General features: G+C 57.2%; 7 protein-coding genes across 7 annotated transcripts; 4 read left to right on the top strand and 3 right to left on the bottom strand.

The window, feature by feature from the left end:
- Positions 1-1,453: 1,453 nt before the first annotated feature.
- SPBR_04073 (uncharacterized protein) lies at positions 1,454-4,410 on the bottom strand (the record flags this gene model as incomplete). The annotated part of the gene is made up of 3 exons (XM_040762357.1): positions 1,454-3,806; positions 3,868-3,892; positions 3,954-4,410. 3 exons carry the CDS (start codon positions 4,408-4,410, stop codon positions 1,454-1,456), a joined length of 2,835 nt encoding a protein of 944 aa, XP_040621555.1.
- Positions 4,411-7,864: 3,454 nt separating this feature from the next.
- SPBR_04219 (tRNA wybutosine-synthesizing protein) lies at positions 7,865-9,418 on the bottom strand (the record flags this gene model as incomplete). The annotated part of the gene is made up of 1 exon (XM_040762502.1): positions 7,865-9,418. One exon carries the CDS (start codon positions 9,416-9,418, stop codon positions 7,865-7,867), a length of 1,554 nt encoding a protein of 517 aa, XP_040621554.1.
- Positions 9,419-9,950: 532 nt separating this feature from the next.
- SPBR_04141 (uncharacterized protein) lies at positions 9,951-12,048 on the top strand (the record flags this gene model as incomplete). The annotated part of the gene is made up of 3 exons (XM_040762424.1): positions 9,951-10,038; positions 10,155-10,928; positions 11,261-12,048. 3 exons carry the CDS (start codon positions 9,951-9,953, stop codon positions 12,046-12,048), a joined length of 1,650 nt encoding a protein of 549 aa, XP_040621553.1.
- Positions 12,049-14,276: 2,228 nt separating this feature from the next.
- On the top strand, positions 14,277-16,696 carry SPBR_04112 (ATP-dependent metalloprotease; the record flags this gene model as incomplete). Its single annotated transcript, XM_040762395.1, has 2 exons — positions 14,277-16,208; positions 16,268-16,696. The coding sequence occupies 2 exons, from the start codon at positions 14,277-14,279 to the stop codon at positions 16,694-16,696; spliced, it is 2,361 nt and encodes a 786-aa protein (XP_040621552.1).
- A 1,382-nt stretch (positions 16,697-18,078) lies between these two features.
- Positions 18,079-19,187, top strand: SPBR_04312 (uncharacterized protein; the record flags this gene model as incomplete). The annotated part of the gene is made up of 2 exons (XM_040762595.1): positions 18,079-18,100; positions 18,187-19,187. The coding sequence occupies 2 exons, from the start codon at positions 18,079-18,081 to the stop codon at positions 19,185-19,187; spliced, it is 1,023 nt and encodes a 340-aa protein (XP_040621551.1).
- Positions 19,188-19,355: 168 nt separating this feature from the next.
- SPBR_04256 (uncharacterized protein) lies at positions 19,356-20,718 on the bottom strand (the record flags this gene model as incomplete). Its single annotated transcript, XM_040762539.1, has 2 exons — positions 19,356-20,469; positions 20,537-20,718. The coding sequence occupies 2 exons, from the start codon at positions 20,716-20,718 to the stop codon at positions 19,356-19,358; spliced, it is 1,296 nt and encodes a 431-aa protein (XP_040621550.1).
- Positions 20,719-21,128: 410 nt separating this feature from the next.
- Positions 21,129-21,838, top strand: SPBR_04435 (uncharacterized protein; the record flags this gene model as incomplete). The annotated part of the gene is made up of 2 exons (XM_040762718.1): positions 21,129-21,255; positions 21,330-21,838. 2 exons carry the CDS (start codon positions 21,129-21,131, stop codon positions 21,836-21,838), a joined length of 636 nt encoding a protein of 211 aa, XP_040621549.1.
- Between the last annotated feature and the right edge of the window lie 289 nt (positions 21,839-22,127).

Below are 22,127 nucleotides of genomic sequence, written 5' to 3'. Positions count from 1 at the left end.
CGGGATCGCGAAGAATAAAAAAAAGATATCTAAGAGGGAAATCAGGGAACAACAATCATCATTTCGGCCGGGCGGGTCGGTGCCATTGGGTTAATAGTAGTGGTGGGAAAGAGAGGGATGGCGGTGGCAATAGGTTGAAGGTGTTTGCGTTTGTCTTTTTTGTTCGTCGAGATCGCCTCTCGATGTGTATCATTACCATTTTGCTTTTTTAGTTGAATATTTTGAATATGTTACATCCTTTTTATATGCTTTGTCGTCTCAACTCTCGCTGTATGTGTTGTTCGTTTGGTGCCTCGCTCATTTCCAAAGTGAAAAGCAGCGTCGTTCCAGGCTCTGCTTGCTGTTTTTATTGCTCGTTAAGTGGATGTGGCTGCAAAGTACGCCCGCAATACTTGCGTCATGGTAATTTTCTTGGTGCATACTGGGCATGCTTTTGAGTCGGCTGTGATGGCGTATATCCAATCTGAGAGGCAGTTCCTGGGACAGGTCTGAGAGCGGTGCCTCTTCACTTTATACAAAATTTGTAATTTTCCTTTCGCCTTTTCTCTCCTCCATATTTCCACTGCCATTGTTGTTGTCTTATAGGGGTGTGTCCGTTTTGTGTAAGTGACGGCCCAGCGGCAAGGGCTGTCTGCATTTTCATTTGTCGCTTTTGCTGTCTCGCGAAGCGCCTTGCATTTGGCGACTGCCGGGCTGAAACGCCTTGCCTGAGAACACTGATTCGGCGATGGCGCTCTGAGACTTCATTCGTTGTGAAAATAAATATAGAATACATAACAGCTGACGCACGCGGTTGAACGCAACCCCGTCCTTAACGAGGGATGCGATATCACAACAAAAAGGAGGCAAGGCATGAATGTGTAAATAGAGGGCGGCTGCGGGGCTGCACCAACAGGAGGACGTGGTAATAACACTACAACCCGCACCGGGAAATCAGTTTGCATGGCATAATGCTCTTGATTAACAGCCTCGGAAGAGGAGTGGCATCGAGAACTGCAGGAGACGATATGTAAACAACACGTTTGGTTCGAGACTTTGTTCCACAGTATCTGAATTCTCTCTTAGTAAGCACGTATTTGAAGCAGCGGATGTGGAATAAAAGACAAAAGCATGGCATGAATATATAGTAAAATATGGATCAAATCATAGAGACCTCCACGTTGTTCAACCAATGTCGATTTCCAGTTACCGAATCCCATTCGAGAAGGTATCAAAGGCAGTCAATGATAAACACGGCAAACACGACAAATATACCAAGAGGAAACATCGTATAGATAAAACGACAATACAAATAAAAAGCAAAGGCACCTGGCCCAACTCAGTTCAAGGGGTAGCAGCCATAGCGACCAAATGAAATGCATGGACAGAAGGAAGACGACGGCGGGGCATAAGAATGGAAACAAATGGAATGTCATTGTCGAATTCTGACAACACAAAGCGAAATGGTAAGCCATTAGAAATCATCGCTGTCCAAGATGGCTCGCGACGGGAACAGGCTGTCGTCAGTGTCGCTGTCGTCCGTCGACGGTGTCTTGGTTTTAGTTTGTGAAGCGGATGGCCGTATCGTTAGGCTCGACGAGGCGGTCGATGGCGACGCATACGAGAAGAGCTGCCGCGGAGGCTGCGTCGAGGGCATACTTGTCACGGTAGTGGCCGTGCTGGCCGTCTCTGCCGTGCTGCTGCTGAGAACGCTGGCTGTGCTGGTGCTGACTGTGGACGAAAAGGAGGCTGTCGTTGTGGCGGGTTTGTTGCCGGGCCCTGGGTGGTTGTGGTTGTGGTTGTGGTTGTGGTCGTGGTCGTGGTCGTGGCTGGGACTGTGCGGAGAAGGACTTGGGCGTCGCCGCGGAGCCGTCCAGGACCGCAAAGTTGTGCCCCTTTCCTCTTCCTCGTCGTCGTCTCGCATGAGCAGCGGTGGCAGCTCAAGGGACTCGATGCTGTCCATGTCGGCCTGTTGTTTTGGTGGCGACGGTGGTGGCGGTAGGGCCCGCGTCGGCGGTGGTAATGGAGGCAAGATGGCCTCATCCTTCGTCATACGCGTCGTGGTCTTGGCGCTCCTTTGGCCGGCGGACGTTACCGAAAACGCCGTTGCCGGCATACTAAAACTGCGCCCCCCGGGGCCGTACGAGTGGAACACCGGCGGAGCTGGCGGCGGGTCTGGCTTGACAAGGCCCGGGATCTCAAGAGGCCCCTCGTGTGGCCGTTTGGGGCGGACCGGGCTGGCAGGACCGCGCATGGTCATATTCGTGCTGGACGTAGCGTCAGAGGAACCCGTACCGCACGACCCTGTGATGCTCGCCAGCGGCATCATTGGCTCGAAGGTGTCGGTTGTCACTGCATTGCCGTAGAGACTGGTCGCCGGGATGATGGTCGACGATGCATTGGTCACGGTCGAGTAGCTACCGTAGCTAGAGCGCAGGCCACGGCCTGCATTGCTGCAGCCCAACCCGTCGGCAACACTCGTGGAGAAGATGGAGTGTGGGAGTGGAAGTGGAGGGAGAGGCGGCACGGGCTCTCGATCCGCGTCACCGTCGGCGGCTTTTTGAAAATTGTAGAAGCCGTGCTTCTGTTCCTGCTTCTTCTGCTGCTCTACTTTCTGCTGTTCCTGCTGCGTCGATGGCCGGATCGTCGGTGTCCGCTCGCGCCGCGGTTCCAGCTTGTTTGTCGTTGGCGCGCAGATGGGCGAGCTGGGGAAGTAGTAGGGCACAAAATTGCCGTTGTAGCCATAGTAGCCGTAGTAGCTGCTGCCACTATTGGCGGCCGATGCACGGTTGCGGTTGTGGCTCGGGTGGAGGTCGTCGTCGGCATCCGTATCTAGCCGACCTCGGGCACTCATCTGCGTTGGGCTTGGCGGCGGTGACAGCGATGTCAACGGCGGTGAGATGCTGCGTTCCCGCTGCCGTCGGGCAAAGAACGTCGGAAGGACACTGCGTGGGACACGCTCGGCTGTCCGAGGCGGCGTGCGAGGGTCGGGATACAACGTTTGCGATGTCCGTGTGTTTCGTGCTTTCCAGAATGATGCAGAGTAACGCGAACCATTTTGTTTTGGCGATGCCTGTGTTGTGGACTGGCCGTCCACCACGGACACACCACGTACCGAATTGCACGAATTGGCTGCTGAGATGAGCGGCGTCGGCACCTCGTCGCGGTGGGTGCCTCGACCGTGACCGGGATGGAAAAGCATCGTACGGACACGGGCGGCAAGGCCGAAGCTACCGTCGTTGCTGGCGCCGTGCGAGGGCCGACAGGACGGGCCGTCCCCGCGTGCCCCATTTCCACATCCTCCTCCGCGGCGATGCTGGTACGACTGTTGGCCGAGCATATTGCTGCGCCGGCGGCGCAAAACGCAATGGACAATGCCGGCGATCAGCAGGACGACCACGACTATGCAAACGACAATGGCGGCCTTGACGCCGGCGGATGGCCCGCGAGACAGACTCGAGGGTGATGCCGAGGCGCTGCTGTCGTTGTCGGTGCTGCTATTCGCTCCGGGCGATCCTGTTGCTGCTGGCGCCGAAGCAAGGTACCCCAAGGATAAGGAGGTTGCCGCAACGGGTGTTCCGGCGGCTGTTGTCAGGTGCTGGCTGTTTTGCGGCGTGGCAAGTGCCGTGCCGGCCGCGGCGGGGCTTTTCTGTCCGTCAGTGGTGGTGGTCATGGCCGCGGTCGGTGTTGCTGTTTTTGTTTGCGTCTCGGTAGCGACGGCGGCGCGGTTGCGGCAAGGGTTTGCCGACGGGCCGGCTGCGAGCAAGCTGCTGCAGTAGTAGCTTGCAGGCGGTGGGCCCGGGTCGTAGATCGAGGAGAAGCCGATGCTGGCAGGTTAGCGCAGTTGCACATGGACAGTACGTGAGAAAGGAACTCTACCTTTGGCACTGGTTGATGATCATATCGACGTTGGCTAGAATGGTGTCAATAAGAGGTCCTGCCGCCCTGTTCAACCGCAGTCAACAACTACTTACGATCCTGGCCGGCACCGCCGCCGTTGTCAATCCAGACGCCGCAAAAGGCCGAGTCACACCAGTAGAGCTGCCAGAGCTCCTGTTGGGCGGTCGTATTGGACGAAAGGAGCGAGCAGGTATCAGAGAGGGATGGCGATGACGTCGAGGACGAAGACGAGAGAGACTCAAGGAACCCTTGACGGCACGCGTCGATGCACTTCTGCGCGTCGCCGCCGTCGTAAAAGGTTGTCGACACAGATCGGCGGAGGGCTGGGCGGGGAGATGGCGAGACTGGCAGTGACGATTGTATATTGTCTTGGGCAGAATATCGAACGCCGGCCAGGGACTTGCTGTCATCGGCATCGATATCGTGGGCATCATGGACGTTGCGATCGTTGATGCTCTTGCTGCCACTCTCGTTGTCTCCTCCTCGATCCAGGGGACAGAGACACTGGGCTGGTGTCTCGGGTAGGCCCATTGTTGATGTTCTCGGCCGTTAACCAGGCCGTAGGGGTTGGTGATAAAATAAACAGAACACGAGCAGGTGGGGAGGAGGAAGGTAAGAAGGGGTAAAGAAGACAAGGGGAGTGACGGGGGAGGCGAGAGAGGTCAGGAAGTGAACGGAGATGCGAGGGACGCGGGACTCAACCAGCAACAACAATCACATACAATGGAGCAATGTTTTGAGACAGGAGAGACAGTCAGGCAGGAAAGCATGGAGGCAGACAACAACGGGGGTAGATTGCAGATAGATTAATCCAGTAGCGAAGGAGGATGGACGTTGGAAAGAGGAAGCGAGGGAAAGTCAAGACAGGAGAAAAAACACAAAGAAGAGAAACAAAAGAGAGCCAAAGCGAGCGAAGAGGCGGACATGTTTTGATTCACGTGTAACGAGAGCCAAAGGGCCGATGAAGGGTGGGAAACGGGGAGAACGGGAAGGCGGACAGTACGACTGGCATGGCCACTGGAGCAAACAAGAAACAAGAAACATACAAACGACACACAAACCGGGAATGACAGCACATGAACACACACGACGGGAAACATGAGCTGGCCCGAACATGTGTGTTATGAACAGCAGGCAAAGGAAGTCAGTAGTGGCGAGTTCGGCGGAGTGAAAGACTGGCAGGCGAATAGGCAGACAGGAATCGATCTGATCGAACGGACAGAAAACAAAACGACAGAACAGCAACAGAGCTACCTGAACAGGGGACCCTAACAAGTACAGGCGGGCCACAGACAGGAGCAGACAGTCAGGCGAAGGAGCAATATAACTACGAGAAGCAGGGAACAAGCATCGGCCTGTCAGGTCAAGTGGCCAGGGATATGAAAGTAGAACAAGAATCCAAAGACATTGCGAAATTAGAGAATCAGAGAATCAGAGAATCAGAGAATCAGAGAATCAGAGGAATAAAAAAGTCAGAGACACCAGAGACAAGAGGCGGTGTCTGTCCAAAAGAGGCAGTGTGGAGCGAGAAGGCGATTTCCTAAGCGAGAACCAACACGAGCAAACAACGGGAGAAAACTGGAAACGAAAGAGGGAATTGTCCGGTGTAACGGGCTATGCCGTCACTGGCAACTGTGGCCCCGACCTTGTCATGGTCCGACCGGCGGTATGTCAGGGGAAACATGGGAGAAACAGGCAGACAGGCAGACAGGCAGACGGGCAGATATTGACGTCCGAGACAGCATGAGAGACCGCAGCGTGGGACAGGCAAGAAGTCAGTAGGTGGTGAGAAATCAAAACGAGGAAGCTATATGGGAGACGGCGACAGTGACCCTTCACAAGGCCACCTTCAAGGCAGTTTGTGTTGTTACAAATGGCCCGGGAGTCAAATGCAAAACGGAATCATGAAAATCGTTTACCGACGCTGTAATCGTTCCTGTTTGTGTTTGCAGACGGCACAAAATTAAGCGGAGAGCGAAAGACAAACGGGAATACAAAGGCAAACCAAACATAAACGCAGACTGTAAACAGCATGAAGGGGACAGAAATGTTTGCATCCGAGCGTTGCGTACAGAGTACATCCAAAGCAGGCATAGGCAGAGGGAACCATCTGTGTAACACGGCTCTGTGCGTTTCCGTCTGACGAGGTCGAGAGGAGAGCAGAGACTGGTCGTAAAGTTCATTCAGGGGGGGCAAACGAGCATTGAAAAATTAACAAATAGGACACAGACAGGACACAAACAGGACACGATAGTGCTGTACGACATGCAGCCACTCGATAAATGCATGCTTCCGTTTGCGTTGTCTTTGGCTGACCTCGATACCTGACGTTGGCGGATGTAAACCAGAATAAGCCTAACAAGCCAGGGCGATGACACGGCTGGTCTGTTTGTGTAAAGAAAGAAAAAGAATCTCGTCGATTTCTATGCTTGTGGACGGTGCCTTTCATCTTCGTTGCTTTTTGTGTACAACGAAGGAAAGGGAGAAACGCCACAGCGGCACACAATCGCTGCAAGGTACGAGCTGTACCATTGTCAGCCTGTCGTCGCCCCGTTGCCTCGTTGTGTTCTCCCCCTCGCTTTTTCGGATTTTCGCTGCGATCGTCTTCCCCGTACCACGAGAAATCTCCCCTTTGAAAAAGCATGCTGTGCAAGGCGAGCTATTTTCGGCGTGCTGCTGGACGACAACGGGGAATAAAGAATGGGCACTGAAAGGTGACGAGGACAAAAAATGCGTAATTTGGGCTCATCGCGGTGTGTCCAATGATTGTGCCGACTAGGCGACCTGCCACAGAACGGCGGGCACTCTTATTTATCCTGTATCTCCCATTTCTCTTCTTTCCGAAGGATGCAAGGATATTTCAGCCAGGCAACCTGACAGACCGGGCAGACAAAACAAACAGGGGCTTTCGATCTCGCTGTCAGAAACAGCGGACGGCCAAATGACAGGTTTTTTTGTTTGTTTGTCTCTCCGACAGTGGCAGATGCTGTACCTCGTTGTGTTGGGTGGTGCAGTACGTCGGCCTGGTTGACTTGGGCGAGCAGGCCGCACAGATTCCGACAAAGTCTTTGGGACAAACCCAGGTACGAGTCTTTGCATGCGATGGCAATGCAGAGGACACACGTCGCATCCAGAATAGGAGCGTCGAAGGCGTGTGCCCATGCAGGAAGCCTCTTGAAGTCCGGCCGCCGCTGGTCGGGCCCTTTAGGTCGGCCTCTTAATGAGAATCGCAGGGCGGAATGTGGTCTCATGCGAAATATTATGAAAGGGGCCGTGTGCTAGTCGCACCGACATTCTTTGGAGTCTTGTCCAGATCTCTTTCCCTTCTTTTCTTTTTCGTGACGTTGCTTATCGTAATCTTCTTATTGACCCTATTTCTATTCACCACATGGAAATGTCGCAGTGGAGCGCCGCAGATGATTGCGAGTGATTGAAAATGGTCGCGCAGGGCGGGTGGATGCCCTTGTCTCTGGATCTAGGCAGGCTCCATCACAGCCATTGGTTGATACCCGAACCTTTTCGGCCAGGATCCTGCATTGTGTTGTACACACAGTTATTTCGTCGAGGCGGCTTTGCTTGGCGATTGGTCTAAAGCAAACGTGAAAGGGCCAGGGCACACATATAGTCCTACCAATGTCCACGCTGCCGGGAACCAGCCTTGGGCTTCTTTGGCCCCTGATCTCTCGCTTTCACTATTTTTGTCTTCTTCTCCCGTATGCGTTAGAATCCTTCTAAACACGTTCTCCACGTGGACAGAAGAATACAAGAAAAGCTGAACTTCTCCTCCCCTACCCTCAAGCTCGTATCTCTCGTCATACCACACCTCCGGCTGCTTGCTTCTGATTGCTGCCTTTGGTCGCGTTTTGGTGGGTTGACGGGCTGACTGTGTCCAGGGTGATTTCCCTCGTGTGGATGCAAACAGCGGTCAAGAGAGACCTTCTAGAAGGCGACGATCGTTGGCATTGGAAAGCTCCAGACGGCCGTCTCATACCGCAATCCGCACGTCAAACACACAGTGCCAAACGCCCGGTGCAAACGTCTTGACCTGCTCGACGTGCTCGACGACGGCCACGCACGCACCCGGCACCTCGCTGGCCCACATCGCAACCAGTGCCTGGATCTCCGCCTGCCGGCTGCTCAGCTCCTGCACACCGACATTTTCATGGAGGTGCAGCCAGCCGGTCCTGCTACTGCTGTTTCCTGTTTGTGATGGACGGCCCACGACAGCATCAAATGCTGTCCGCCATGTGTCGCGACTCGTTGGCAAAAGTCCACAATTGGCGTGGACGATGTGGCCGAGCGTCGGGCCTGGCGGTGAAGAAGACGCCTCGGATGCTGCTGTGCGCAATTCGGCAAGCCGCCGTGCTGCATGTACGTTGTCTTCGACAAAGATGACAATCTCGGGCTGTTTGTTGTCGCCATCCATCCTGTCCTTTTCAGCGTCTTCTGTGTTACTCGTTTCGTCTGCATCGTCGTCGTTTGCCAGGTTCGAAAACACCACATCGGCCGTTGGTCGTGCCAAGTCTTCCGCACGCCGTACGACGCGGGCCGACCAGCCGTTGCGCGCCGCTCCTCGCCGTAAGGCCTCCGCGCTCCATGGGTTGAGTTCCCAGCCGAGCACACGCAGGCCGCGCTGGGCATACGAGAAAACAAAGTAGCCGATGCCCGCGTAGAGGTCGACGGCCCAGCCGTTGTTGGGGTCACCATGCTGCCAGTCCAGCAGCCTCGCCTTTTCCTTGATGTTGCCCCGGCTGAACATGGACCACCGAGGCGCCCAGGTCTGGTAGAGGCCGTTCTGTTTGGTGCTGACCCAGAAGGTGCGCCGGAAGTCTGTGGCCGTCGGTGGACCACCGTTTTCCGTGGTGGCCGGGCCAAAGTCACCGTAGAGCAACCGCAGGCCGGTCGGGGACCGTAAAATGTTCTCTGCATCGTCTGTGCCGCTCGTACGAAGCGGGATCCCCTCATTGACGGCCAAGTGTGTCAACTGCGCGTTGTTGACGACGCCCTCGCCCAATTCCGAGCCGCGCGGTGGCGGTGACAGCGCCAGTAGAATGTCGCGCCACAGTTGGTCCTGCTGTTCGCGCGACACGGCGGCCAGCACGTCCTGCCATAGCGGCGGCGCCGGTGACGTGGACGAGACCACGGACGCTGTCGATGTCGTTGACAACATCGGCGTGGAAGTCGTTGTTGGTGCAGCACCAGCGTTGAAACCGAAGCTGAAGCTGCCCGTCGGCAGCAGCACCATGGGCTCGTAGACCACCCAGCGCTTGGGCGCCTGCGCCACCAGCGTCTCGATCGACCGCTCTGGCAGTGACACGTCCGCCAACAGGGGCTGCCCGGGCAGAGTCGGCAGCACGCTTGTCAGCCAGCAGCGCACGACGGCTGCGAGTCTGCTTTCGGGCTTGGGCTTCTTGGGCCGGCCGTCCTTGGCATGGGCACGCCCGTTCAGCTGCCTTGTTGGTGTCCCTACTTCTTGTGTAGGCGTAGCATCCATGTCGATCTCCATGCTGTTAACGATGTCAGGGTGTATCTCGTCCATGCTATAAGATGCCCAGCCAGCATGTGCGGATGAGGGTCAAACTGAGCCGTTGACTATTCTGGCGATGCTCTCATCTCGTATGATGTTGGTTTTTTTCCTAAACTGACCTGTTAGTCTGCACCGTCTACTCATTCCCTGAAGCTCTAAGTAGGCGTGTCGTTGTCGTTGACATCGCATTTCGAGCTTCGACTTTCAAGCCTCAAAAGTCTGGGCTTTTTTTGCTTTGAAGCTTAGCGTCATATCAAACGGTAGCGACGAGTCAGTGAATATTAGTGTGGGGAAGGCGCCAGAGTGTGTCTCCAAGAGAGGGGAAAGAACGACCAAGGGAAGGTGCAACTGAAGCTGAACCAAGCCTCGGCTCTCCGAGTTAGGCAAGAGCTGGCCGCACTCTAAGTAAGAACAAAAAGCTGGGGTCGCCTCCGAGTTGCGAGTTGCGGCACTCCAAAATGTAGAAGCGTCCTTTTTGTTTATTGTTTTTTCTGTTCAGCCTTTGCTTTTTTTTTCCCATCGTCCACCGATACCAACTGTCACAATGGCTCCCAAAGATTACCCGCCCATCCACCAGGTCGCGCAAGACTCCACGGAGCCGCGTGCCAAGGGCAAAATCGTGATCATCACCGGTATGCAGCTATTTACCCGCCTCTGTGCCTCAACGTGTAGATGAATAGACAGACATTAGTGGTGCTTGTGTACGTGTGTCCGTGTGTATAGCTGTACTGACCCGCAAACTTCCCAGGCGCAAACTCCCTTCTCGGCATTGGCCGTGCTTCGGCGCATCAGTTCGCCCAGAACGGCGCCCGTGCCGTCTACCTATGCGACTTCGCCGACGACCATCTTGCTGCCCACAAGCAGGACCTCGACCGCCGCTTCCCGTCCGTTGACATCCACGTCCGCAAGTTTGACGCAGCCGACGAGGCCGCCGTCCGCGACGTCATCTCCGACGCCCTGCAGCGCTACGGCCGCCTCGACGTCTTCTTTGCGAATGCCGGCATCCTGGGGCCCCAGACCGTGTTCAGCAACGTCGACGCCGACGGCTTCATGCAGACCTTGCGTGTCAACACCCTGGGCCCGTTCCTGGCGGCCAAGTACGCCGCCCCGGCCATGCAAAAGACGTCCGCCGCCAAGCCTGTGGCCGGCGGCAGCATTATCATGACAGCGTCCGTGGCTGGCATGCGGTCCAACGCCGGGTCGACGCCGTACTCGGCCTCGAAGGCGGCCGTCATCTCGCTGGCCCAGACGCTGGCGTTCCAGCTGGTCGGCACGGGCGTGCGCGTGAACGCCGTTTGCCCTGGGCTGATCGAGACGGGCATGACGTCGGTTGTGTTTGAGACAGCGAGGGCGCGCGGCACGCAGGGCAAGATTGGCCAGCTCAACCCGCTGCGGCGCGGGGGCCACGCCGACGAGATTGCGCGCGCGGTGCTGTTCCTGGGCAGCGACGATGCGAGCTACGTCAACGGCCAGGCATGGGCGGTCGACGGCGGCCTGAGCGCGGGCCACCCCTTCGTGCCAGGTAAGTTGGCGTAGGCCATGGTGTGATATAAAGGACGAAGCATGTTGGGTATTTGTATTTTGGAGTTTGTTCTTCATCTTTCAGGTTCCTTTTCTGGCCTATCTGCAAATGTAAAACGCCGAGACACCCTGCTGTACATATATGACACCGGCAAGACACCGGCAATTCAGCATTATGCGGTACGCATGCGCATTGCACCGTCACACCCACCTCCTCCTCTATCAACACTCCTGTAGAGAGTACTGCCGCGAAGTGGAATTTTCTTCTCGTCGTGTATGTATCCAATCTCCATCACGGCTAGCATCTAAATCACACCCGGGATCACAGCATAGCGACGGCCCACCTGGTCAGCACCGAAGCGCTGGATATACCACTGCCGGCCTTTGACGGCCCGTGGCAGCATCGCAAACACCTCGTTGACCACAAACATGCGTGCCGGCACACAGCCCCAGCCCGCCGCCATGTAGAAGCCCGTCCACTCCACCCACTCCACAAAGTAGTGCGGGTACAGCATGTACTTGAACAGCCCGGCCTCGGGGATCTGGTAGTGCTTGCCCACCTTTTCAAGCGGCGTGCCGTCCTCCAAGGCTTTGCGCGCGCGCCGCTGTTCCTCGCGCCGCCGTATCTCCCGCAGCTCGTCGTCGTGGTAGTAGTTGGCCGCCAGCCCCAGATAGAACACGGCAATGCCGACCACGAACTGGAGCGTGGGCCAGGGCGACAGCTGCGCGTCCCACTCGGCAGCCGTCGTGGGCCCGTAGGCGGCAAGCCAAGAGGCTATGCTGGTCGCGTTGAAGAGCTGGAAGATGAGGCCTGCGCACCACACCAGCAGGTGGATGGGCGACATGGACGGCGCCATGAGCGGGTACATGATGGCGCGGTAGCTGTAGTGGATGACAAAGAGGCCGGCGAGCACCTTGTTCTGCCAGGGCAGGTCCGCGATACCCTGCTCCTTGGTGAGCGTGCCCATAATGTAGACCAGCGTCAGGAAGCCGGGGCTCTCCATCGTCATCCAGGCGATGCGCCCGGGGATGTTGAAGCGGCTGTCAACGGACGTCTTGCCCATGCCGTACCAGCTGATGATCCATTGCAGCGAGGGGAACTGACGGTCAGCGGAGAATGACAGAAGACAGAATACGGGTGGGGGGAGGGGGGGGGGGGACGCCAGAAGACTCACAATTGGGTAGAAAGTCCACAGTCTCAAAATGAAATTGTAGTGCTCCCGCGTCGGGGGCATCCAGCCCTCGATGAGCGCCATAGTAGGCCGCGGAGTCAGAGACTCACAGGGCAGGCCAGCAAGTGGCGAGTGCGTCCCGGGTAGCTGCTGCTCCCGTCGTCGTACACGCGAACGGAAGTGGGAGGTTGAGGAAGTTTTGCTTCTCGTGTAATCTACGAGAAGCCGGCTGGCCCAAAACAAATCCAGGAAACCAAAGCACCGGCAATGTCGAGTAAGCGGTGTCCAAGAAGAGAAAGCAAAGTAAGAATATTCAAGAGGTCGTAAACATATGCCGGTCAAGACGCCGGTTGTTGCCAAAAGGAGCGTCGCCAAAGTCAATGGGAAGATGCGGGCGCAAATATCAAGTTTTATGCTCCACGGCGAAACGCAGCCAGATGTCAGTGCCTTGCTGCGCCAATCCCAGTCGACGACAGAAAGTATGTGTAAACATTGGTTTGCGCCTGCCGTCAGGGGCAGCCAGGCACTGGAACAAAGTAAGTTAGCGCAGGTCTCGGCAATCGCGGGGTGCTAAGTGGGCGTGCAGTGGTGTCGTAGAAGGCAATCCGGGGCGGTTCCCCCCTGGAAACAGAACCTGCAGGCCTAATTTTGGCCACGCGACCGGCTACTGTCTTACGTTCCTAATTAAAGTATCTTACGTCTCCTGCATCCCTCCGGTTGTCCTCTTCTTTCTACTTGCGGGCACGGCTCGATGTAAACTCTCGGTGAGTGGCCTCGATGGCAGTCAGTGTCAGTATGAAAACTTGACTGCATCGTACAATGCATATGTGGTATACTCCGATATTCGTTACACTTTATACACGATAAGTCGTGGTCCAACAACAGGAGGTACACCTTTCGCAGAAAAGCACGTGACAATCCCGGACACGGATCCTGTGACACAGCACGTGAAAGGTACAAAGTACAACGGATGGAAGGTCAAAGAATCCGGCCACAAAGACGGCGCAAGGACGGGCCAAATGCGCTAACGGTTGAAGTATTGGGCGATGCGGATTGGCTGGCGCGATGAATTGGCCAACATCGTGCCTCCTGACTGTCCCAACTGCCTGCGTTGCGCCTTCCGCCTCCGTTCGATTCCGCCACCAGCGTCAGTGTTTTCACTCTCACGAACGCTCTTTCCATAACAAAGGAAATGTCTTGCCTACCTCCTGCCTTTTGCCGGCCCTGGAATCATCGCCAAAGTATTTTTGCTGTGCGACCACTGAATTTACCGCGTAACAGTCATCTTTAGCGGGCCGGGCACTGCAACTTAGGCCTTCTGTAAGCCATTTATGGGCACTTTGCTGCTGGCTGCACTTGCCCCAGCGGACCAGGCCAGGCCCAGCCCAGTCACGATTATTACGGAACAGGCAGGGATCCGAAATCGCGTCTGTGGAGCAACCGCCGCCCCCGGCCTCTGGTTTTTCAGCTTCCTTTGCTGTCCTTCGTCTACCTTGGTCCGATTCTCTTCTCTCCTCTTCTCTCCGTCCTCGTTCCCGGCCGCCAACAACCACCCCAGGACGACCCCGACGAACAATATCCCCTCCGCTCTTACGCATCGCCGTTTTACTTTCCGGTTCATTTCTCAAGTTGTATATTTCATTTGTACTTTTTTGGCCGTTACTTCTTTGCATTTTGCGACGCCTTGCATCAACTGTCTTTCGTTCCTTACATTGCCCCCTGGGGACAACTCTTCTCCAATATACGGCCTTCGCTTTGCGACGACGATTTGTACGTCTGCCCGCATCACGCATTCTTTGTGCGCTACCGGCCTGTCTGTGGGCCCCGACAATCCGTTTCCGGGCCGAGCAGCAGATGCTTGCGTGTGCCTGCATCTTGCTTGTCCATGTGACTCTTTGCCTGTTGTTTTCTTGCTAACCATTGTTGCAGAACGGCTCAACTGCAATCACCAACCTGCTTCCTACCTCAGGTCATACCATTTTCGCTTCGTAGAGTGCCCCAATCTCGGTAGCGTAGTCGAGGACAACACGGTCGCCGACATCACCGGCCGCTCAATACGCCGCGCCACGATCGACGATATCGGCCCTTCATTCCGAGTGCCCCGAACACAGCAAGGCTATTGCGCGTGTCTACCGAGCCACGCTGAGTCGACCGACGCCCGGTTGTTTGTTTCAGACATGCCGCAGGTTATGGGTGCCAACCCGATCCTGCGTCTCGCCGTTACTGGCGTTGCGCAGGCGGGCGCATCGAGACTCCTCCAGACAAGGACAATATCGACCTCCACCTCCACCGTACACCGTCTTTTCCGCCCCACAACGTCCACTGCCGGTCAACAGATGCGCTTTTACAGCGGTGCCTCTGGTCTGACGTCGTCGTCTCTGCGCGCGTCGACCGGCTCCTCGTTCACGTCAAGCCGGACCGCCGTGCCGTTCACGCAGGCCGCGCAGCACATGATGGCCCGCTTGCAGCAGCAGCGCCGGAGTGTTGTCCTGTCCGGCGGTATCTCCCGCAACCTTCTCGAGAACCGCGAGGCCGCCGCCAACCGCAACCCGAGCAGCGCGTCCGCCCAGAACGCCTTTTACCAGGTCCTCCTAAAGGCGAACATGCCCATGATTGTCATCGAGCGTTACAACTCGGGCCGCTTCGGCTCCAACGAGGCCACCACCGAGGCCTACCACCGCGCCCTGGGCATGATTAGCTCTACGCCCGGCGCTGTTCCATCGTCCGTGGCCGATAGCTCGGCCGTCGTGGGCGGCATGAGCGGCTCCGGCCTGGCTGCCAACAACTCCCAGCTGTCGGCCACCCAGCTGCAGGCCGTGGGCCAGGCGATTGCCGCGCAGCACCGTGGCGCGTCCATTGCTGTGAGCAAGGGCGCGCAGGGGACGGGTGCCAAAGACGCGCCGATCCACGTTGTGGTCGACCAGCCGATTGGCGACGTGCTCTTTCGATGGGTCAAGTTTGTCCTCTGGTTCTGTCTGTTCACGTACTTTAGTTTGGTCATGATAACGATGCTGATCGAGGGGCTGAACACGTTCAAACGTCCAACGGGCCGCTCGGACAACGAGGTCAAGGCCGAGAGCCAAAAGACCCGCTTCACGGATGTCCACGGCTGTGACGAGGCCAAGGAGGAGCTGCAGGAGCTCGTCGACTTCCTCAAGAACCCCGCCGGCTTCTCCACGCTCGGCGGCAAGCTGCCCAAGGGCATCCTGCTGGTGGGCCCGCCCGGTACCGGCAAGACGCTTCTGGCGCGTGCGGTGGCCGGCGAGGCCGGTGTTCCCTTCTTCTACATGTCTGGCAGCGAGTTCGACGAGGTGTACGTCGGTGTTGGTGCCAAGCGCGTTCGCGAGCTCTTTTCGAGCGCGCGCTCCAAGTCGCCTGCGATTGTGTTCATCGACGAGCTGGACGCCATTGGCAGCCGTCGCAACTCGCGCGACGCTGCGTACGTGAAGCAGACGCTGAACCAGCTCCTGACGGAGCTCGACGGCTTCGAACAGAACAGCGGCGTTATCATCCTCGCTGCGACCAACTTCCCCGAGCTGCTCGACAAGGCGCTGACGCGGCCTGGCCGCTTCGACCGCCTGGTCAACGTGGATCTGCCCGACGTGCGCGGTCGCCTGGCCATTCTGCAGCACCACGCCACCAAGGTCAAGGCCGCCAAGGACGTCGACCTCAACTCGATTGCGCTGCAGACGTCCGGGCTGTCGGGTGCCGAGCTCGAGAGCATCGTCAACCAGGCGGCGATCCATGCGAGCAAGGCCAAGTCGCAGTCGGTGAGCAAGAAGGACTTTGACTGGGCCAAGGACAAGGTGATTATGGGCGCGGAGCGCAAGAGCATGGTGATCAGCCCCAAGGAGAAGGAGCTGACGGCGTACCACGAGGCGGGCCATGCGCTGGTGAGCTACTTTAGCCCGTCGGCGCCCAACAAGCTGTACAAGGTGACGGTGCTGCCGCGCGGTAGTTCGCTGGGCCACACGTCCATGCTGCCGGAGATGGACAAGTACTCGTACAGCGTCAAGGACTTTTTGGCCATGATCGATGTGTCGCTCGGCGGCAAGCTGGCCGAGGAAATTGTCTACGGCAACGAGATGGTGACGGGCGGCGCGTCGAGTGTGAGTTTTCCGATTCAACCTCCCTTTTGCGATCTACTTCAACTGACATGCCACCTTAGGACCTCGAACACGCCACGTCCATTGCATATCGCATGGTTACGCAGCTGGGCATGTCGGAAAAGGTTGGCCCCGTCCAATTCTGGAGCCGCTACAACCAGCTGAGCTCCGAGACCAAGTCGGTCATTGAGGCCGAGGTCCAGAAGACGCTGTTTGAGGCGTACGACCGCTCGCGCAAGCTGCTCGTGTCGAAGCGGAAAGAGCTCGACCTGCTCGCCAAGGCGCTCCTCGAGTACGAGACGCTGGACAAGGACGAGGTCCTCAAGGTCATCTCGGGCCAGAAACTGGCCGACCGCATCCCCGTGCCTGTCGGGCCCATGCTGGTGCCCAAGACACCGGGCCCGCTGGACGTGGCCATGCCGCCCGGCCTCGGCCCAGACAGCGACGACAATAAGGCGCCGCCGCCTCCACCGCAGACCGCCACGCCATGATCAAGGGAGTGGTGGCGGTGGTAGTGAGGCGAGTGCATGGAGAGGGGGGGTGGCAGGGTCCTTTGTTGTTGGGAAGGACACGGCGAGGAGATGGGGTAGAGCGAGTGATGCGCGAAACACGACGGAGGGCAGCGACTGTAAGGCCATGTCGCTCGGCTCGGGCTCGGGCTCGGGCTCAGGCTACGAATCGAAGAGAAGACGGGACACGGGACATTGGGCCGAAAAGGCCAACCGTCTTTGTTGTCCAAGCGTCTACACGTGTAATTTGCTTTTGTTCTTTTATCAGCAGATCCCATCATACAACATCTTATTTTTGTTTCTTTTTGTTTCTTTTTCTCGTAATTTGTTTCGTTTCTGTCTCCAACTCAATCAACCGGTGCCTCTTTCCTCTTGATACGGCCGTAAAATGCTTTTTTAAAATGTCAGCACTTCAGATTCCAAATAGCGATTGATTGCAAAAGAGTGTTTTGGCGATATATGCAGGCGCTCCATGTTCTATGTTGTATACGATTTCCTGACCGGAGTCGCATATCGGACGGCGTTGGCTGTGGGCCGATCATAAAGCCGTCGAGCCGTCGGCTTTAGTGAACGGCTGTGTTGTCTTTCATTGGTAAAAGCGACAGCAAGCACTCTGCAGCACTCTGCAGCACTCTGGGTATCGCCGATAGATACGAGCTGCGGCTTTTAGGGGATAAGGCGCTGTGGTGGCTCAGTATGCAACCAGTCCACCGCTGGCTGTTAGTGAAGTATCGTCCGGAACACTGCTGCCGATGTCTTAAGCAGCTGCACGGCAGGAAGGAGCGAGCCTTACGTCCAGCCATGCCGCCAGAGCCAAGTAATACTCCGTGACCCGTTTGGTAGCAGATGTCTGTCGTCATTCACTTGCTTTGCACACCAATTGCGCAAACCGCTCGATTTGGCAGGACCGGATCCGGGCCCTTCCTGTTCTAGACTACGAAGCCACTGGCGTCAACCTGACAGGTGCTTCCTGCCCACGGCGACCATCGGGAAGGCGGGGCAAGACAAAGGACCAGCAAGTTGCCGCCGATAGAAGGAGCAGCCTCGATCGAGCTTTCCGTAATTAAGAAGCTAAAGACCGCAGCTCTTGCCCGGGAATTGGGACTTGGGACTTGGGACTTCCTGCCTGTAGAAAAAGTATAAGTAGAGACGACGCCGTTTCCAATTGCTACTTGATCCTATAGCTCCAGGCATCGTCAGACATCGTCACAAACATCGTCACAGAACACCGTCATATTAACATACCGATCCAAATTCTTCAGTCTCAACTTCTTGTCCACCCGCTTGAGCCTCTTCTGATATCGGCCCCGCTATTTGACAGCCAGCCTTCACAACACTAAGTGCTGACACGTTCCGTCGTAGCCATGACCAAAGTTCTTGTGACTGGTGAGATTATGCGGCCCCTGTCAGATTTGCTTTTTACACAATGTGGCCTCCCTCTAGCTACTACCAATACTAACACGCACTACCAGGCGGCTCCGGCTTCATCGCCGCCCACATCGTCGAGCAGCTCCTCGCCAAGGGCCACTCGGTTGTCACAACCGTCCGCACCCAGGCCAAGGCCGCCAAGATCTACGAGGCACACCCCGAGCTCGGCAAGGACCGCCTGCAGATTGAGCTGACGCCGGACCTGACGCAAGCCGATGCCTTTGACAAGGTGGTCCAGGTGCCCGGCATTGAGGTGGTCCTGCACACGGCCTCGCCCTTCCACTTCCGCATCACCGACCCCGTCAAGGATCTGATCAACCCGGCCGTTATGGGCACGACGAGCGTCTTGAAGGCTATCCAAAAGTCGGCGCCGCAGGTGCGCCGCGTGGTGGTGACGTCGTCGTTTGCGGCCATTGTCGACGACAACACGGTGGGCGACCCGAACCACACGTACACGGAAAAGTCGTGGTGCCCCATCACGCTCGCGGACGTCGGCGCGAACCCTGGCAGGGGCTACCGCGCCTCCAAAAAGCTGGCCGAGAAGGCCGCGTGGGACTATGTGCGCGACAACAAGCCCAACTACGACCTGGTGACGGTCAACCCGCCCATGGTGTTCGGCCCGATTGTGCACCACCTCGACGACGTGTCCGGCATCAACACGAGCAACGAGCGGTTCGTTGATGCGATCACCGGCAAGTGGAAGGCGGCTGGTGCCGTGACGAGCCAGGGCCCGATCCGGATCTGGGTGGACGTGCGAGACGTGGCCAAGGCGCATGTCCTGGCCGGTCTCGAGAAGCCCGAGGTGGGCGGCCGCCGGCTGTTCTGCACGCAGGGTTTCTACACGAACAACCAAATCTACCAGATTCTGCACAAGAACTTCCCCGAATACAGCGAGCAGCTGTCAGGCGTCAAGCTCAGCGAGGAGCCCGAGGAACACTTCCAGTATGACAACTCGGAGACGCAGAAGTTGCTGGGCATTGACTGGATCCCTCTGCAGAAGAGCGTGGTCGACGTGGTCAACAGCGTCAAGCCGCTGCTGAAGTAGAGGCACAGAAGAGAGGCTCGGGATATAAGGCGTTCTGCTCAAAGGAGCAAAAACGGAAAATTGCAAGCAATATATATTGAATACGTAAAACAACAATGATCATTTCTCATAATTTTTGTTTCCGGCATGTATTATCTCATCACTTTCGCCCGTGTCCTGTATCCTTCCCTACGAGTCCACCTCCATCGGCTGCGGCTGGTCTTGTGCCTGTTGCAGACCAGATATCTCCTCCAGCATGCCCTTCCGCCATGCCTCAAATTCCTGCTGCTTGGCCTCGCTCAGGAAATCATACCGCGTCTGGAACATGCTGTCGGCCCGCCACACCGTGGTCGGAATGCTGACGCCACCGTAGTCTCCATCGTCACCCTCAACGTCCCTGCCCTCCTCATCGCCGACGGCACCGTCGCCCTCGGCATCGCCATCGCCGCCGCTGGTAGCCACGTGCAGGTTAGCAATGTCCTGGTACCAGTCGCTCTGCAGCCACTGGTGCTTGGACACAACGACCAGCGCGTCGCGGAACGTGCGTTTCTGCAGGTCCTGCCAGCCTTCCCAGGCGCTGTCGTCCCGCGTGCCCACCACGCCGCGCACCTTGTCAAACGCGCCCAGGATCGCCTTTTCGTCGAGCTGGAACTGCCGCTCCTCCAGGCCACTACGACCGGCGCCGCCGGGCTGTGTGCCTGTGTGCTCGCGCCACGAGGTCATGCAGTAGAGGTAGAGTGCCGCCACAAGAGCCGTCAGGCTGTCTTCGAGCCACTCTGTCATGTCTTCTTCATCGTCGTCGTCGTCGTCGTCATCATCATCTTCTTCTTCTTCTTCGTCATCACGTTCAAGGCCCTTGCGTGGCCGGTTCTGCTTCTCTTTGGCTTCAATGGCCACGTCACGGTGAATGGCAGCCAAGCCGGCAGCGATGGTCGGTGCCAGCTGCGGGTGGCCCAGCTCGTGGCAGATGAAGCGCACGGTCGGCCGCACCCACGGCGGAAACTGGGACGCGGCTGCAGCAGGCCGTACACTCTTTCGTGGCGTCGCCTGTCCCGCGGCAGACTTTGAAGCCGTGTTGACCTGATTTGTGGTTGTCGATGCGACCCGCCTAGGTGTACTGGCCACGCTCGGTGCTGGCGATCGTAGACTGTGGCCCGGATCGATTCGTGTACTCGACGCTGCTGCGCGCACACCCGGAGCTGGTGCCAGGATCGTGTTGAGGTGTGTATATAAGCGCTTGTAGAGCCGCGGCTGAATGGGGGGACGCGGCTCGATCGGAGGCAAGTTGAGGCTCGTCTTGAGGCTACGACGTGTCAGTACTCCAGGCCATGTCTTGGATCGCAACTTGGGTGTGGCTCTGCTTCACCCACCGATCGCATGCAATGTGCGCGCACGCATAGGACCGCGCAATCTCCTCGTCGGCCTTGAGCGTGCTGGCGCGATGCCGCGACTGGGCGAGCAGCGAGCCGGCGAGGTCCGTCAGCTGGGGCGGGAACGGGCCATTATGCGTCGGCAGCAGCGACCGAAGAGCAGGCTCAGCTGATCGGTTCATCTTGGGTGGTGTATGGAGGAGTGGTTGAGCGTGTTAAGGCGGTACGTCGTTAAGGCTTGATCTCGTCTGCTGGCCACCATTTTGCTCCATGCGCGCCTTTTCACGCTTGGCATGTTCAGGGACGTGTTCCAGCGTCCATTCAGCGCGTCGCGCTATGACGTAGCGTGGGAGGTCCCCTAGATTGGCCCAATCGACAGAGCTCTATTGCACTAAATGCCCACCATCCAGCGCTGTCCTACACCCAAACAGCTCGCCCAATACGGAAGTCGATACAGGCTGTCGATAAGCAAAGGCAACACTAATGGCAACGTGCTAAGGAAAAGGGGGGCCGCCGTTACGTCTTTCCACCTGGTCAATTTATGAGTGCATTTGTTTCCCAGCATCAACAACATCACACAATCCCGCCCACGATGCTACCATTGCGACTTCTTGCGGCGGCAGGCTTTCTGGCCGTGGCCATGGCGCACGGCGACCACTCTCCCAGCAAAAAGCCCGAGGTTGGCGAAGACGCAGACTGGATCACAAGGCACATGGCAGGTGAGTCAATGTCAACAAAAGATGCGCGGCGATAAAAGGAAACAAAATGACTAACTACTGTATCCCTCGGGCAGAGGAACACCACATTGCCGACTTTGACGGCGACTCCTTCTTCACGCTGCACGATTTTGACGGCGACAGCTTCTGGACGCCCTCCGAGATCGAGCGGACCTACGGCCTCAACGACGCATCCAACGACGGCCTGGCGCCCGAAAAGCGCGCGGCCGTGGCACCCGCCGTGCTGGCACTCTTTGACACGGACGGCGACGGCCGCATCAGCCGGTCCGAGTGGTGCAAGGGATTCATCGAGGACGGCAAGACGCTGCCAGACCTCGGCACGGGCCCCGGCCACCACGGCGACGACGAGTACGAGTACGAGATCCACCACTGGGAGAAGTACCACGACGAGAACACAAAGATCGAGGACCTGACGCACCCCGAAGACATTGAGCACTTCAAGTACCACGAGGAGCTCGCAGCCAAAGAGGAGGCCGAGGAGGAGGCACGGCGGGCGCGGGAGGCGCTGGCCATTGTCTGGAACAATGTGCCGACAATGTTCCGGAAAGCGCGGACGCAGACGTAGCAGCATATAGGATGTTGGCGTGGACGGGAGGAGGAGATAGGAGAGTGCCCAGGGAGTAATTCTTTTTTACAGTTGCGATTGGATATAAAGACGTATAAACAGCGTTCTCGTGGATAATAGAAACATGATATTTCGTATGCAAAAGGGCCCCCGGTGAGAGGATGAACCCAGCAGACACAAGACGGTAAACAATACAGATGCAGACCAGCGCCCGCCCACGCAAACATACAGGAAGAGAACGGGACGAAAGAAAACCAAGGAAGAAACGTCAAGATGCACGGTGTAAGAC

This window comes from Sporothrix brasiliensis (genome assembly GCF_000820605.1).
Source record: "Sporothrix brasiliensis 5110 chromosome Unknown Cont16, whole genome shotgun sequence".
Taxonomy (NCBI): domain Eukaryota; kingdom Fungi; phylum Ascomycota; class Sordariomycetes; order Ophiostomatales; family Ophiostomataceae; genus Sporothrix; species Sporothrix brasiliensis.
Note: the sequence above shows the minus strand (reverse complement) of the source record. Positions and strands in the feature narration are given on the sequence as shown.